Source organism: Colletes gigas, unplaced genomic scaffold, assembly GCF_013123115.1.
Source record: "Colletes gigas isolate AHSC1104 unplaced genomic scaffold, ASM1312311v1 Colletes_gigas_Sc00009, whole genome shotgun sequence".
Taxonomy (NCBI): domain Eukaryota; kingdom Metazoa; phylum Arthropoda; class Insecta; order Hymenoptera; family Colletidae; genus Colletes; species Colletes gigas.
In genome coordinates, this window is record NW_025106638.1 from 5,632,460 (window position 1) to 5,646,466 (window position 14,007).

The 14,007-nt window shown below is 36.9% G+C and overlaps 1 protein-coding gene across 1 annotated transcript in view; it reads right to left on the minus strand.

The window, feature by feature from the left end:
* The window catches only part of LOC122397276 (LIM/homeobox protein Lhx4), a 101,241-nt gene extending 88,212 nt beyond the window's left edge, over positions 1–13,029 (minus strand). Inside the window, exon 1 of the mRNA XM_043396367.1 lies at positions 12,753–13,029. Coding sequence (XP_043252302.1) covers positions 12,753–13,029 — 277 coding nt within the window. The remainder of the gene's footprint in view (positions 1–12,752) is intronic.
* Between the last annotated feature and the right edge of the window lie 978 nt (positions 13,030–14,007).

The window sequence follows — 14,007 nt, forward strand, 5'->3', positions numbered from 1 at the left end:
AACAGTGTAAATAAAACAGATATTCTAACAGGTAAATTTCAAATAAAACACTTAAGGGGCCATTCTACCTTGTGGGATTAAAAAAATCGATATTTTTTTTTTGCATTTTACTTTAGTATGTAGTGTCGAAAATATGTCTACCAAATATTAAATTGAAATTCGGAAAACTAACGAAGTTATAGCCTGTTGAAATGTACCGCGCGCAGGTATAACAACTGGACATGAAACTTTAAAGCTGTTTTTCTCGAAACTACATTTTTCGGCACTGCGTGCGTGATAACTAAAAAACTATTCAAGATATCAACATCAAATTTATACAGTATCTTCAGAACTGGTCTCCCTATAGCATGAACTAGGATAATTGCGATATATGCAATACTTTTTCTTTTATTAACAAAAAAACAACCAAATATATGAAAATATTCAGTATTTTTTCGTAAAATAGCTGCCATTTTGCCATTTTTTGTTTTTTTGAAAAGATCCTAGTTCATGCTATAACCACACTCATCTATATTAAGAATATCGTTGGTTTTAGGATTTCGAATAACTTGTTCGCAAGATATCACGTACGCAGTCGGGTGCCGTTCGTAAAAACTGTTGTTTGATGATCAACAAAAACAGCGTAATCAATAGATATTATGCGTTGCAAAAATTCGTAAATATAGCTAAATATATAATAAATGTATCTACAAAATCCGGAATTAATCGCTCTTTAATAACCCGCAAAAAAAAATCACAAAGAAACACGTATTTTTCATGCCTACAAGGTAGAATGGCCCCTTAAAGGCGTTGGGAGCTGCTGGTAACAAGATTGAAATATAATTCGGAGTGCAAAGGGTTAAAAAATAGGAACTCTGTTCCTTGAGGATCTGGCCACGGAGTGGAGAAAGCAAGAGTGCCTTCTGGTAAGAGGACTAAGCTTGACCTCTTGGCACTTACCCCAGAACCGGGACTGAGTAGAGTTGTTCTTCCAAAATATCTAACACAGTCGATGTGTCAGGGTGAATAAAACACAGAGGATGGAAATCCTCCTCGAATACCCTAGTCGTCTAAGGCAGGGCCTGTTAGAAAGCCTTAGTGATGAGTCCACTACTCCTACGATTCTCACGAGTTCATACCCTTTTTAAGTTGTGTAGTTTACAATTGCCTGAAGTCAGAGTTTTGGTCTCGTGAACAATTTTAGGATTTTAGACTGGCAGTTAACGTGGTAATAGCGCCAGACGATCAGAGAAGTTCTAGCCAGGATCAGAAAATCGCCAGAGTGTTGATGACGACAAGTCCAAGAGGAACGGAACATTGTAAATAGGAACAATGTACAAATAGTGTTCGATAAGTCCTGTAAATAGTAGACTAATCTGGTATCGTTAGCGCTGGCAGGAGGGTAATGTGACGTTGCCTCCAATCCTCGCCACTAGAGGGGTTCGCGCTCTCACAAGCGCTCGATCGACCCCTCGGTTGCTATATATATTATTCCTCGACCAACTTCCCAATATCTCAGTCGACTAAGGCAGGGCCTGCTAGAAAGCCTTAGTGATGAGTCCACTACTCATACGATTCTCACGAGTTCATAGTTGCAACAAATCAGCGCCACAATTGGCGACCTGGACAAGTGAATTGAACAACTAGGAAGCTTGAGAATTTTCAGAAAACGCAGAAGGAGGAGGCGCCACGCAACGTTGTAATCTAATCGTGCTAGCAATAGCTCTTTCCTAATCCCTCTCCTAAGGTGGCTTTCCCCGTTCACTCAATCGCTCGTCCTGACTAAAATCTGGCTGTCGAGGCGGTCGTCTTCAGGAGAACAATAGATTTGCAATATTCGGAGCACGCATAGTGGGGCCACAGGTAGGACAACAGCATATATGCTCGATGGTTTCAGTAACGAGAGGCTCGATAAAGACTCGCCGTGGCTTAACACTTTGACTGCCACGTCATCCATATTTGAGTGACAGAACTTTTAACAGTGGAATCAAAACAATGAATTCTCAAGTTGAAATGTTAAAGAAGATCAATTTTAATAGGCTTCGTAAATTTGAATGAGGTTAGAAAAATAACTATTACGACAACTTTTAAGTTGTGTAGTTTGCAATTGCCTGATGTCAGAGTTTTGGTCTCGTGAACAATTTTAGGATTTTTGACTGGCAGTCAACGTGGTAATAGCGCCAGACGATCAGAGAACGACCACGTAGCAGCAGAAAGCACTATGCTGCAGAAAGGCGCAATAGAAGCTCTAGCCAGGATCAGAGAATCTCTAGAGATCGTCAATCGAGATAGAGGTGCTATACGAAGACACGACGACGACAAGTCCAAGAGGAATGGAACATTGTATGTAAATAGGAATATGTACAATAGTATTCGATAAGTCCTGTAAATAGGTCTGGGTTAGGTTACGATAATCTGGTGTCGTTAGCGCTGGCAGAGAGGTAATGTGGCGTTGCCTCCAATGCTCGCCACCAGAGGGGTTGGCGCTCTCACAAGCGCTCGACCAACTCCTCAGTTGCTATACATATTATTCCTCGACCAACTTCCCAATATCCCAGTCGACTAAGGCAGGGTCTGCTAGGAAGCCTTATTGATGAGTACACTACTCCTACGATTCTCACGAGTTCATACTCGCAGCAAATCAGCGCCACAATTGGTGACCTGGACAGGTGAATTGAACAACTAGGAAGCTTGAGAATTTTCAGAAAACTCAGAAGGAACAATAGCTCTTTTACTAATCCCTCTCCTAAGGTGGCTTTCCGTTCACTCAATCGCTCGTCCTGGGTCTGCTAGAAAGCCTTAGAGTCCACTAGCAGACTCATAGACTAAACACGCCCCCTACTTTCCTTTTCTGTCCTCCTACGAGATTCTCACGAATTCCTAACCACAGTAAAACAGCGCCACAGTTCTTGAGATTATTTTACTATCGAAACTATCGCCAAATTTTGATAATACTGTAGGAGATTTGTGTTGAATATTTGTGTCACGCTGTAGTTTGGTTCAATGTTAACTTATGTGCAAAAGGGTTGAAAGTGTTTTGTTAAAAAAAGAAGGGGTTACTAGGGACAGCGAGGCAACGGGCAGAGAGTAACGAGTGATTGGAAAAGACGGACGGGATTTGAATTTGTGTTGTCAATTAATGTGATTTTAATTCGTGTAAAAAGATTGTGTGCTTGGTGGATTTCAAATTCGTTCATATAATTATATCTTTTGTACATTTGTTCCAAATGCAATTCTCTTTTTTTTAAATCCTACAATACAAAACCTTACTGATGAGTCCACTAGTTCCTAACCGCAGTAAAGCCTCGCCACAGTCCTATTGACTTCCCCTTTCGAGAGAACTATAAGGTTGATGCATAATTATCCGGCGTTTATATCGGCTCGTTTTTCATCAGTGAAAAGTAGCGTTTTGTTTATTATTTTTGTATGAAAATAATCTTCTGTATTGTTTTAGAAAAATGCGTGTCGAAAACCATATTCATATTCGCCATATTATGCTCTACCACTTCGAGAAAGGATGGAAAGCAGCACAGTCGTTTCGCGATCTCAACGAACTTTTTGGCGAAGGAACAATAAGCGAAAGTCAGTGTAGGGAGTGGTTTGCCCGTTTCAAATCAGGTGATACCACCGACCGAAGCACCTACGGACTATCACGTCAACCGCTCTTTGAAAAACTGGCAAATGAATAAGATTTACGACGATTTGGATGACTTGGTGGCCGATGTCAAAGCGTAGATCGTCTCTAAGAATCGTGTCTTCGTCGCTCGTGGAATCGACCGTCTGCCAAGCAAATGGGAAGCAGTAAATGAAGTAGACGGTGACTACGCTCCTGAATAATCGTTTAAACAAGTTTTTGTCAAATATTGTTATTAATTTTGTTAAATAAAATTTGTTGAGAAAACGCCGGATAATTATGCATCAACCCTATATTTTTTCATCGAGTCGAACATATCCAGAGGGCCGTATATAAAAATTTTGATGATGAAAAATAAGGTCCAACCCCGGTGTATAATGTGAACACGTGACACGTTCGACCGGTTGGAAAAGGGCCCAGCGTCCGCGTGTTGAACCGACGTGCATCGTTTAATCGGCGTGGCCGCGTAAGAGGCCAACGAGCGTGCACGGTTTACGTAGCCGGTGTTTGGGGCCTAAGTTTAGATTTAGGTTTAGATTTAAACACACTCGGTATCGTGCCCGAAGCAATACCGTATTGATTGTGGGGTGGCCGAGCCTCCGAACACATTACATGATTAAACCGCCCCAATGGAATAGCAACCGGCCTTGCAGCACTTACCTTATTAAAATATCCGCCGCCCTCACCGCGCCCTTTTAACAAAACCTTTACGCGGATAACTATTCCGTCGACTATCCTTTATTATCGGGGAACGTTTAAGCTGCCCGGGCCGTTTCGATCGACTCTTGAGATGCGACGATTTGCGGGCGGTTGATGGAATTTTCGACACCTTTGTCTCTGGCGAAATTGGCGGAAATAAACGGAGACAAAAGCGGAAATGTTAATTCACGCTAGAATTACCGACGATTATAGTGTGGAAATGAGCGTTTTTTATCAGATTAAAACCTCGATTTTGGATGTGATCTTTTGATAGTTTAATTCAGAGTTTTAGTTTATATTTGTTCAAAGGGATCGCATGTCAACTCCTTAACGCTCATATTTTTCGAAGTAATGATTCTCTTTATTGGATTTGTTTCTAAGCTATATCAAAATACGGTTTTTGTTGTATCTAACGTATAATTTGAAGGAAAATAAATATTGTTATCCCTTAAACCGTTAGATTAAACAAATATCATTATTCAAAGCAGGCAGACTCGGGCATGAACGTTAAGGGGTTAAATGATCATGGATGCTCGATTTCTTCTTTACGACTGATTGTTGCTCCGCCATCTTGAAATGAGATGGAACCATTCTAGAATTTGGCATGTATTATACAGCTTTGATGTTAACTTTGATGTTAAGAGCCCGGAAATAGCATTGGATTTTTTTTTTTTAAGAACACTATTGAATCATTGAACAACTGTGTTTAATTATGGTGTATTTATTTGTACGAAAGAAATTGAGAATAATAATAATTTTCAGAAATTAAATTACAAGTTTTATTAGAAATTACGAATGGATCATTTTGGCAGTTCTAGTGTTAATCTTGGAATGGTAGGTAAAAAGCAATTGGAAAATTTTGATCTAAATATCAAGAAAACGGTACTAGGTTCAACGAATGTAAGTCCAAATTAAACTTGGTTCGGAGTATGTAGATATTATTATCTACGGATGTCACGAGTCTTTCATGATTTGATGAGAGTACTTCACTTCGAGTATATGTTCTGATTTATAGTCTTTCATCCTCATAATCAGTAGATGAAAACGAGTTTCTATAAATAAAATTGCACGAAATGCATACATCTAGTTCTAAGAGTACCCTTTATTTGCTTTTTCATTTGGTTTCGATTCAAAAAATATGTTATTTTGTTATTAAGATGGGAATAATATTAACAAACAGTATAAAAATGTATTAGTTTTCCTTAAAATATGGCCAAAAATTTTCAATATACCCAATACGAAAGAAAGCCTTTATTTTGTGTAATTATCTCAATAAATCATAGCTATTACTTATTCCAAATCTCTTAATTTTGCTTATTTAAATGTGTACTTCTAAAAATGCTTCTAACAAAAAGAACCAATTAAATCTAAAATATCGTACACTTAAGAAGAGACAAAATTAAAAATTTTTAAATAAAATGAATAATAAATAGTAATTTTGTTAATATAAATTTATAAAATTTGCGTCTTGTTTACCTCGTATTGTAAGTAAAAAAGAGAAAAAATATTCGTACGTCGAAAATTGTAAGACGTAGACGCAATGGCGATGGCCAGGAATCCCTGATTTCAGAATCAAGGAAATCTTCGACCTTGCTCTACTCGCTGAAATCGAGCTGATAAATAATTTACGTCAAAGCTTGCTCCGGGAAACGAGTAGCGTAATAGGAAATGGAAAGCATTGTAGAATATTAAGATCGAATATGCATTTTTAGCGAGTAAATGACCCAGCTTTCAATTTTTTCCATAGAAAATCGATCAAAGTTTCGAACGATAAAAGATTAAAAAAATACTAAATTCTTTTGAAAGACTTTGGTACAAAAGTTGATAAATTTTGTGAAACTATAAAAATAATATATGCATTCTTTCCAAAGAAGATCGATCAAAATTTCAAACAACAAAGTCTCAAAAAAGTACTAAATTCTTTTGAAAGACTTTGGTACAAAAATTGATAAATTTTGTGAAACTATAAAAATAATATATGCATTCTTTCCAAAGAAGATCGATCAAAATTTCAAACAACAAAGTCTCAAAAAAGTACTAAATTCTTTTGAAAGACTTTGGTACAAAAATTCATAAATTTTGTGAAACTATAAAAATAATATATGCATTTTTAGCGAATAGATGACCCAGCTTTCAATTTTTTCCAAAGAAGATCGAACAAAATTGTGAACAACAACGTCTCAAAAAAGTATTAAATTCTTTTGAAAGACTTCAGTCGAAAGATTCGTAAATTTCGTGAAACTATAAAAATAATATATGCATTTTTTCCAAAGAAGATCGATCAAAGTTTCAAACGACAAAGTTTTAAAAAAGTACTACATTCTTTTGAAAGATTTTAGTCCAAAAATTCGTAAATTTCGTGAAACTATAAAAATAATATATGCATTTTTTCCAAAGAAGATCGATCAAAGTTTCAAACAACAAAGTCTCAAAAAAGTACTAAATTCTTTTGAAAGACTTCAGTCGAAAGATTCGTAAATTTCGTGAAACTATAAAAATAATATATGCATTTTTTCCAAAGAAGATCGATCAAAGTTTCAAACGACAAAGTTTTAAAAAAGTACTACATTCTTTTGAAAGATTTTAGTCCAAAAATTCGTAAATTTCGTGAAACTATAAAAATAATATATGCATTTTTTCCAATGAAGATCGATCAAAGTTTCAAACAACAAAGTCTCAAAATAGTACTAAATTCTTTTGAAAGACTTTAGTCCAAAAATTCGTAAATTTCGAGAAACTATAAAAACAATATATGCATTTTTAGCGAGTAGATGACTCAGCTTTCAATTTTTTCAAAGAAGATCGATCAAAATTGCGAACAACAACGTCTAAAAAAAAGTACTAAATTCTTTCGAGAGACTTTAGTCCAAAAATTCGTATATTTTGTGAAACTGTAAACATAATATGTGCATTTTTTCCAAAGAAAATCGATCAAAATTTCGAACGATAAAGGTTAAAAAAAATACTAAATTCGTTTGAAAGACTTTAGTCGAAAAATTCGTAAATTTCGTCAAACTATAAAACTAATTTGTCGATCGTGTCACGTACCGTTAATATAATAAATTTAACGATTCAAACGCGACAATAAAATCGTGCATTTTGAAATCAGTGCCACCGATACTCGAATGTTAAATATCGTATTACGAATGGCTTTTACAGCGATACCAAATTTAGTATTTCGTTCGAGAAAAGAAAGACGAGATAATGTCCGACAAGTAATGAACAAGGTCAGTGAATTATACATGTGAAGTAATTTGTTACACGTGAAAGGCAACTGCAATTTCGACGCATTAACGATCAGGGTCGTTTATCTTCTGTCGCGAGTCTTTATATGTAAAAAGCGAAAGGGGGCATAGAATACTAATTTCCTGGAATAATAATTGTCTTTTGCATTCCTCGAGCCTTTTCAATCTCTGGCTGAGTCTGTTTTCTTTTTCAATTTCCAATTGCAAACTCTCAGGAAAATATTATAAATGTTCGAACAGTGTTTTGAAAAAATATTTTATGCAATATCACGAATATTAATAATTTTAAACTATTTACTGATTTTCTTTAAAACTTGTAACGTTTTTAAAATCTCACCGTTAAATAACTGTCGAAACTATTAACGATCCGATTATAAAACCGGTACATCGATAAGCTTCAGCGTTTCAACAATTATCGCTGCGCGAACCCGATTAAAAAACGAACAATAATACACTTGAATTTCACTCCTCGTAAGATGCACATGTCAGACGTTTTTTAGCGACATTTATCGATAGATAACGATTGCTAGATACGTTGCATTTCAAAAGATTGCTTCGTAATATATTCCACTGAATGAAAGATTATAGATCAGGAAGGATCGACGTGAAAAATAATTATATTTCCAATCCACGATTATCGAATTTAACTATTCGATAGCATGAGAAATTTCAATCCAACGCGATCCATATTTACAAACGCCAAAACAATCCGTCGATTTACGCCGATAAAAAAGCAAAAATATCACTCTTTACGAAAAAGATACAAAACACGAGAAAATGGACTCAAATGTGGAATGTTATTTGTTAATTTTGAATCTTAATTACGTAACGTTGAGGTTTAGACAATTTTAATATTCTGAAATATTGAAAGTTTGAGTGTCCTTGTGTGTTTGACAAAAGCCCACGTAAAAAGCGATTAAACAGTGTTCGAAATGTAACGATCGTGGGTTCTCGAGATGTACGTTAATCTTATCGAGCCATTCGGATCGAGAGTTCTTATCGAGAGAACTCGCCACTGTGCGCGTAGCGTGGCACAAAAATTCTCAACCTGACCTGATATGTATATCACAAGAACTCGCGATAGCGACAAAACCATTGAAAACTAGATCTCGTCGTTATCTCGAGATGCTTCTACGGATCTACGAAGGTAATTGCAACGATCGTCTCATTTGTGTGAAATTCTCGATCCGCCATTAAATCCAGTTTTCATCATGAATTCCCGGTCCGTTAATTGGCCTCGCGATCGTAATGACTTCGAAATCCATTTTAATTCCGAGCAAAAGCCGAACGTTAAACGTTAAACGCGTCGATCATTATTTTTATTTTATTTCCCATAGAAAATTGTCGATATATTTTTCAAATTTTTTTTATTTGCATCGAAGTATTAAGAGTATTATTTTCTGTAATCCTAGTCTAATTTTCGCGGTGGATAAATCACGCGCTTTCGATTTACCGGACTGGATTTATTTCGTATGCTGAAATCTGTGGTATTAATTCATAAATTCCGATATTTTTATCGCGTAAACACCCTACTATCGTTTTCAGTAAATTATTAACAACTACGGATTGATAATAATTCTTCTATACAGTTTTGCACGTGTTATGAATTAGGGGGAGTCTGGGTTGAAACACAGCTTCTGATGAAAGTTGGAATAAATCGTTCAGGCTGTCGAAATTCGTGCTTTTTACAGCAGAAACAGCTCGTGACGTTTCAAATTTTTCGAAGAAACTTTTAATTCTGGCTTTCGAAATTTGTGCTTTTTACATCGAAAACAAACCATCTCGTCGTTAGGTGGTCGATTTCATCAAGGAATTGCGGAGAGTGGTCATCTCGAAGAAAAGTAATTTACCAATGTGCGGTAATGTCCGATAAAATCACAGTTTTATGCACAATAGTTCGTAAAAGGCATGCACTTATCGCAATAGTAAATCGTATTAGCTCTTATGCGACTAACTCATACAGGGTGTCCCGTAAATAGTGTAAGAACCGGAAATGGAGGGTAGCAGAGACGATTCTGAACAACAAATTTCCTTTGCAAAAATGTCGGATGGGGCTTCGTTTTTGAATTATTAACGAAAAACACTGACCAATACGTTTGAAATTTTATCTACGCGCGGTTCACCGTCGGAGTTTGTTACTATCGACGAGATAAAATATTTATGAAATCTGTTACTAGCCATACAAGGGGATGCAAAAAACGAGAGATTATTTGTTAGAATCGCAATTAAAACGACATTGAGATTAGGAAAACACTTGTACTGTTGAACCATCGACTTCAGATCGAAAGAAAAAGCTTCGTGTCTGACTTTCGTATTTATTTGGATTTATTAAATTTTTATAATTTACTCTTAGTAAAGGGGTTGAAAGAAACTAAAGAAAATAGAGTTTGCAATGAGTAGACTGCGGATCTTTATGCAAATTCACATTTTTATTAATAGAATTAATGAAACGGAAGCTTCGCAGAGGGCTGTTTCAACCCCTAAATATAATAATTCGTATCTTACTTTAAGTATATCTTATATTTTTCCATATTAAATGCATTCTGTAGTTTTATGAGGATTAAAATTTCCCATAAATGCATAAACATCCGCAGTCTAGTAATGAGTATGTTTGCAGAAAGTTTTCATTCTTTACGATCAATTGGATATACTGAGATAGGGAATAAATTAAATTTTTATAATTTACTCTTAGTAAACGGGTCTAAAAGAAAGAAGCTAAAGAAAATAGAGTTTGCAATGAGTATGTTTGCATAAAGTGTTCATTCTTTACGATTAATCTTCTTAGGTATACTGAGGTAGGGAATAACAGAAGAAGAAATTATTTTACTAATACAATCTTTCGTTATATAGTGTTATACTGTTATTGCAAATCAAATATGTGACGTTATTGTTGAGAGTATGAAAAGAGAACGTATAGTGTGGAATTGGTATGCCACGTTTAGGTCTGGAGATATCGACGTTCAAGATGAAACTAAGTCAGGACGATCGACGATCGGTGACAACGATTCGAAGATCTTAATCGTCAGTACACGCGTCGAATAGACAGAGAATTACTAGATAAGATGAAGACATCACGATCTACAGTTTGTTGAGGCTTAGAAAAACTGGGAACAAGGGCTCCATACAGTTTGACGAAGCAAAACAAGGCTATTTTGCCAACAGAAATGAACCACGTTTGAGTGAACTTATTACTAGAGAGGGCAAATTAATCACGAAGATATTTGAAAAATAAAACAGTGGGCAGATGAAGATCAACGATCTCAGTCAGAATTTAAAAAAAGATTCTTTCGTGGTTTTGGTGGAATCTAAAAGGAATAATTCATCGCGAGAAGCACAGTAAAACAAGCAAGAATTTTGTAGTTAGGGAGACCTTACCCAATATCCATAAGTTTTCGATTAGATTCAAATCCGAACTTTATGCCATTTTAATAACATATTATATTAGTATTGTATATTATAATAATATATGTATATTATTGCTTCTGTTATGTAATAAACTATAATAGATAATAAACGAATATGTCAAGTTTTTCCTTCAAATCAATTTGTTTAGTAGTTATAAGCATTTGTGCTACTATAACCATGCTGTGCCAATACTTTGGTCCACTCATAAAATGTTCAATAAATACATTTTTGTTACTGTTTTGTGAATCAATGTATTTATATTATTGCTATTGTTATTATATAACATTGATTACTGTAGTATTGATACTATATATTATATTAATATTATACGTTATTGATATTGATATTTGATCATAGTATTTATATTATCTATATGTGTACATTATTGCTTGTGTTATTTAATAAACTATAATAGATAATAAACGAATATGTCAAGATTTCCTTCAAATCACTTTGTTTAGTAGTTATAAGCATTTGTGCTACCACAATCATGCCGTGCCAATACTTTGGTCCACCCATAAAATGTTCAATAAATACATTTTTATTATTGTTTTGTGAATCAATGTATTTATATTATTGATATTATATAACATTGATTACTGTAGTATTGATACTATATATTGTAAGCAACCTTTAGGTTTGTAATGAATGAGTGCAGTTATACTATGTGAGAGTTTCGATTAAAGGCATTGCCGACTATGTGTGTGTGTTTCGCGTGAAGTATGCATTTAGAAGTTGTTCATTTTATTAGTTAATCGTTTGTTAATAATAATTTAGTTAGTTACATTCGAGTCAGCTTTCTGTACAAACCATTCAATTAAGATATTAAAGGGAAAATACATATCTTACAATATTATATTAATATTATATATTATTGATATTGATATCTGATCATAGTATTTATATTATCCATATATATACATTATTGCTTCTGTTATTTAATAAACTATAATAGACAATAAACGAATATGTCAAGTTTTTCCTCTAAATCAATTTGTTTAGTAGTTATAAGCACTTGTATTACCATAACCACTACCTATGTAGGTACAATGGTGGACATAAGTATTGCCACAGCATGGTTGTGGTAGCACAAATGCTCATAACTACTAAACAAATTGATTTGAAAGAAAAACTTGTTGACATACTCATTTATTATCTATTTTAGTTTATTACATAACAGAAGCAAGAAAATTTTCTGTTTCAACAAGACAATGATCCAAAACATACCATATATATTGTAAAACAATGGATCATATACAACGTTCCCCAAATTTCAGAAACACCCCCTCAAAGTCGGGACATTAATACCATAGAACACTTATAGACAGAAATTGGCAGACAATTTTGGAAATTTCGAGTAATATAAAAGAAGATATTACTGAAAATTTAGTCGACAGCATGCAACAGCGTTTACAAGCTGTGTCAAGTGCTCATGGTGGCCCAACAAAACATTAAAACACTACATTTATTTAAAATCTCTATTTTGAATTTAGTCGTTCTCACCAAGGAATGTTTCATACCCGAGTGTTGATATCATCAAAGGCACTTGAAATTTAATATATGTAATCGTGATTCCTATATACTCTTCCAGAAATGAAAGTATTTCGTAATTCATAATACGACTCGGTATCTTTTAAGCTCCATACTTTTTATTTCGTAGCGTTCGAATACTTTCGTGACTCACTCTGTGTCATTTGCCCGCTTAATTTCGAGCGGCTGTTGCTCAGCGTGGCAAAATCGCGTCCCGTCGGGTCGCGCAAAAAACGGCGACGAAGCATCCTCGCTCTTACCTTCTAGGTTCTTGTTCCTGGCGAGCAGGGCCAGCAAGACGTCCTGGTTCGGGGCGGCCTCCGCCAGATCGGCGTCCTGGTGCGCGGCAGGCAGCGACGGCCCTAATGGCGGCATGGTGTTGCCCGGTGGTCGAGTCATCATCACGGGCGCGGACCCCAACGGCGGCAGTGGCAGCCCCGCGGCCGGATGATGAAGGGGATTGTGCGTGGGCGGCGGCGGCGGAACACTGCTGGCCAGCGTCGGAAGCGTCGCGACCGGCTGCACCGCCGCTGACATCGACAGATCGACGCCACCCAACAGCACGGGACGACACCCGCCTGAACCTGGCCCGCTGCTCACCGCCGGGAGGATTCCGCCACCCCCCGGCAGTGGTGCGTACGGCAAGTACAGCTCCAGTCTAAGACCAGTAAGCACCAATCGCGAGAACAACCAACGATGTCTGGACTATCCCCGACCGCTCGATAGACTGCAACTATCCTCCGTCAAATTGATGTCTAGCACCTTTATCCCCTTGCTTCCAACGTCTCGACGATGGTAAGGTTGGAGGTGTTCTTCTAGGGTCTCGATAGACGATAGAATCGGTAGGTCCAATTCACCCCGCACTTTTCGAATCACTCTCCCGATCCTCGCGCTCCGAAGCCTTCCAACGTTTGAACGATGGTGAGGTTGGAGATGTTATTCTTCCAGGGTCTCTCGTCCTTTCGTTAACGCTAATTTCGTCGTGTCTATGATTCCTTCACCGACGATAGAATCGGTAGGTCGAGTTCACCCCGCACTTTCCAAATCACTCTCCCGATCCTCGCGCTCCGAAGCCTTACAACGTTTGAACGATGGTGAGGTTGGAGATATTATTCTTCCAGGGTCTCTCGTCCTTTCGTTAAAACGAGATTCTCCACCGAGAACCAGAGCTCACTCCGCACTTTCCAAACCACAAGGACGCGTCAAGAAGATCCTGAATTCGAGCGAACGTTCGTCGGTTTTTTCCCCCCAATATCGTCGAAACAAAAAAAAAAAGAGTTCGTGTCTCTTTATCGATCGATCGTCCAAAGTTCCCCGACCGTAATCTGGTCACGAGAGGCTTACGCTTTCGTCACCTAACGATCACTTTGTCTCTTTTGGTTGAACGTTCGCGTATCGGTGGTGCCGTGGCGCCCGACAACGTCTCTGTTCCGCGGATCACTGAGCGTGGCGAACGAACGCTTGCGAATGTTTACGAGCGCCGCTGCCACCGGCCGCGGCTGAATGGCTTGTTTG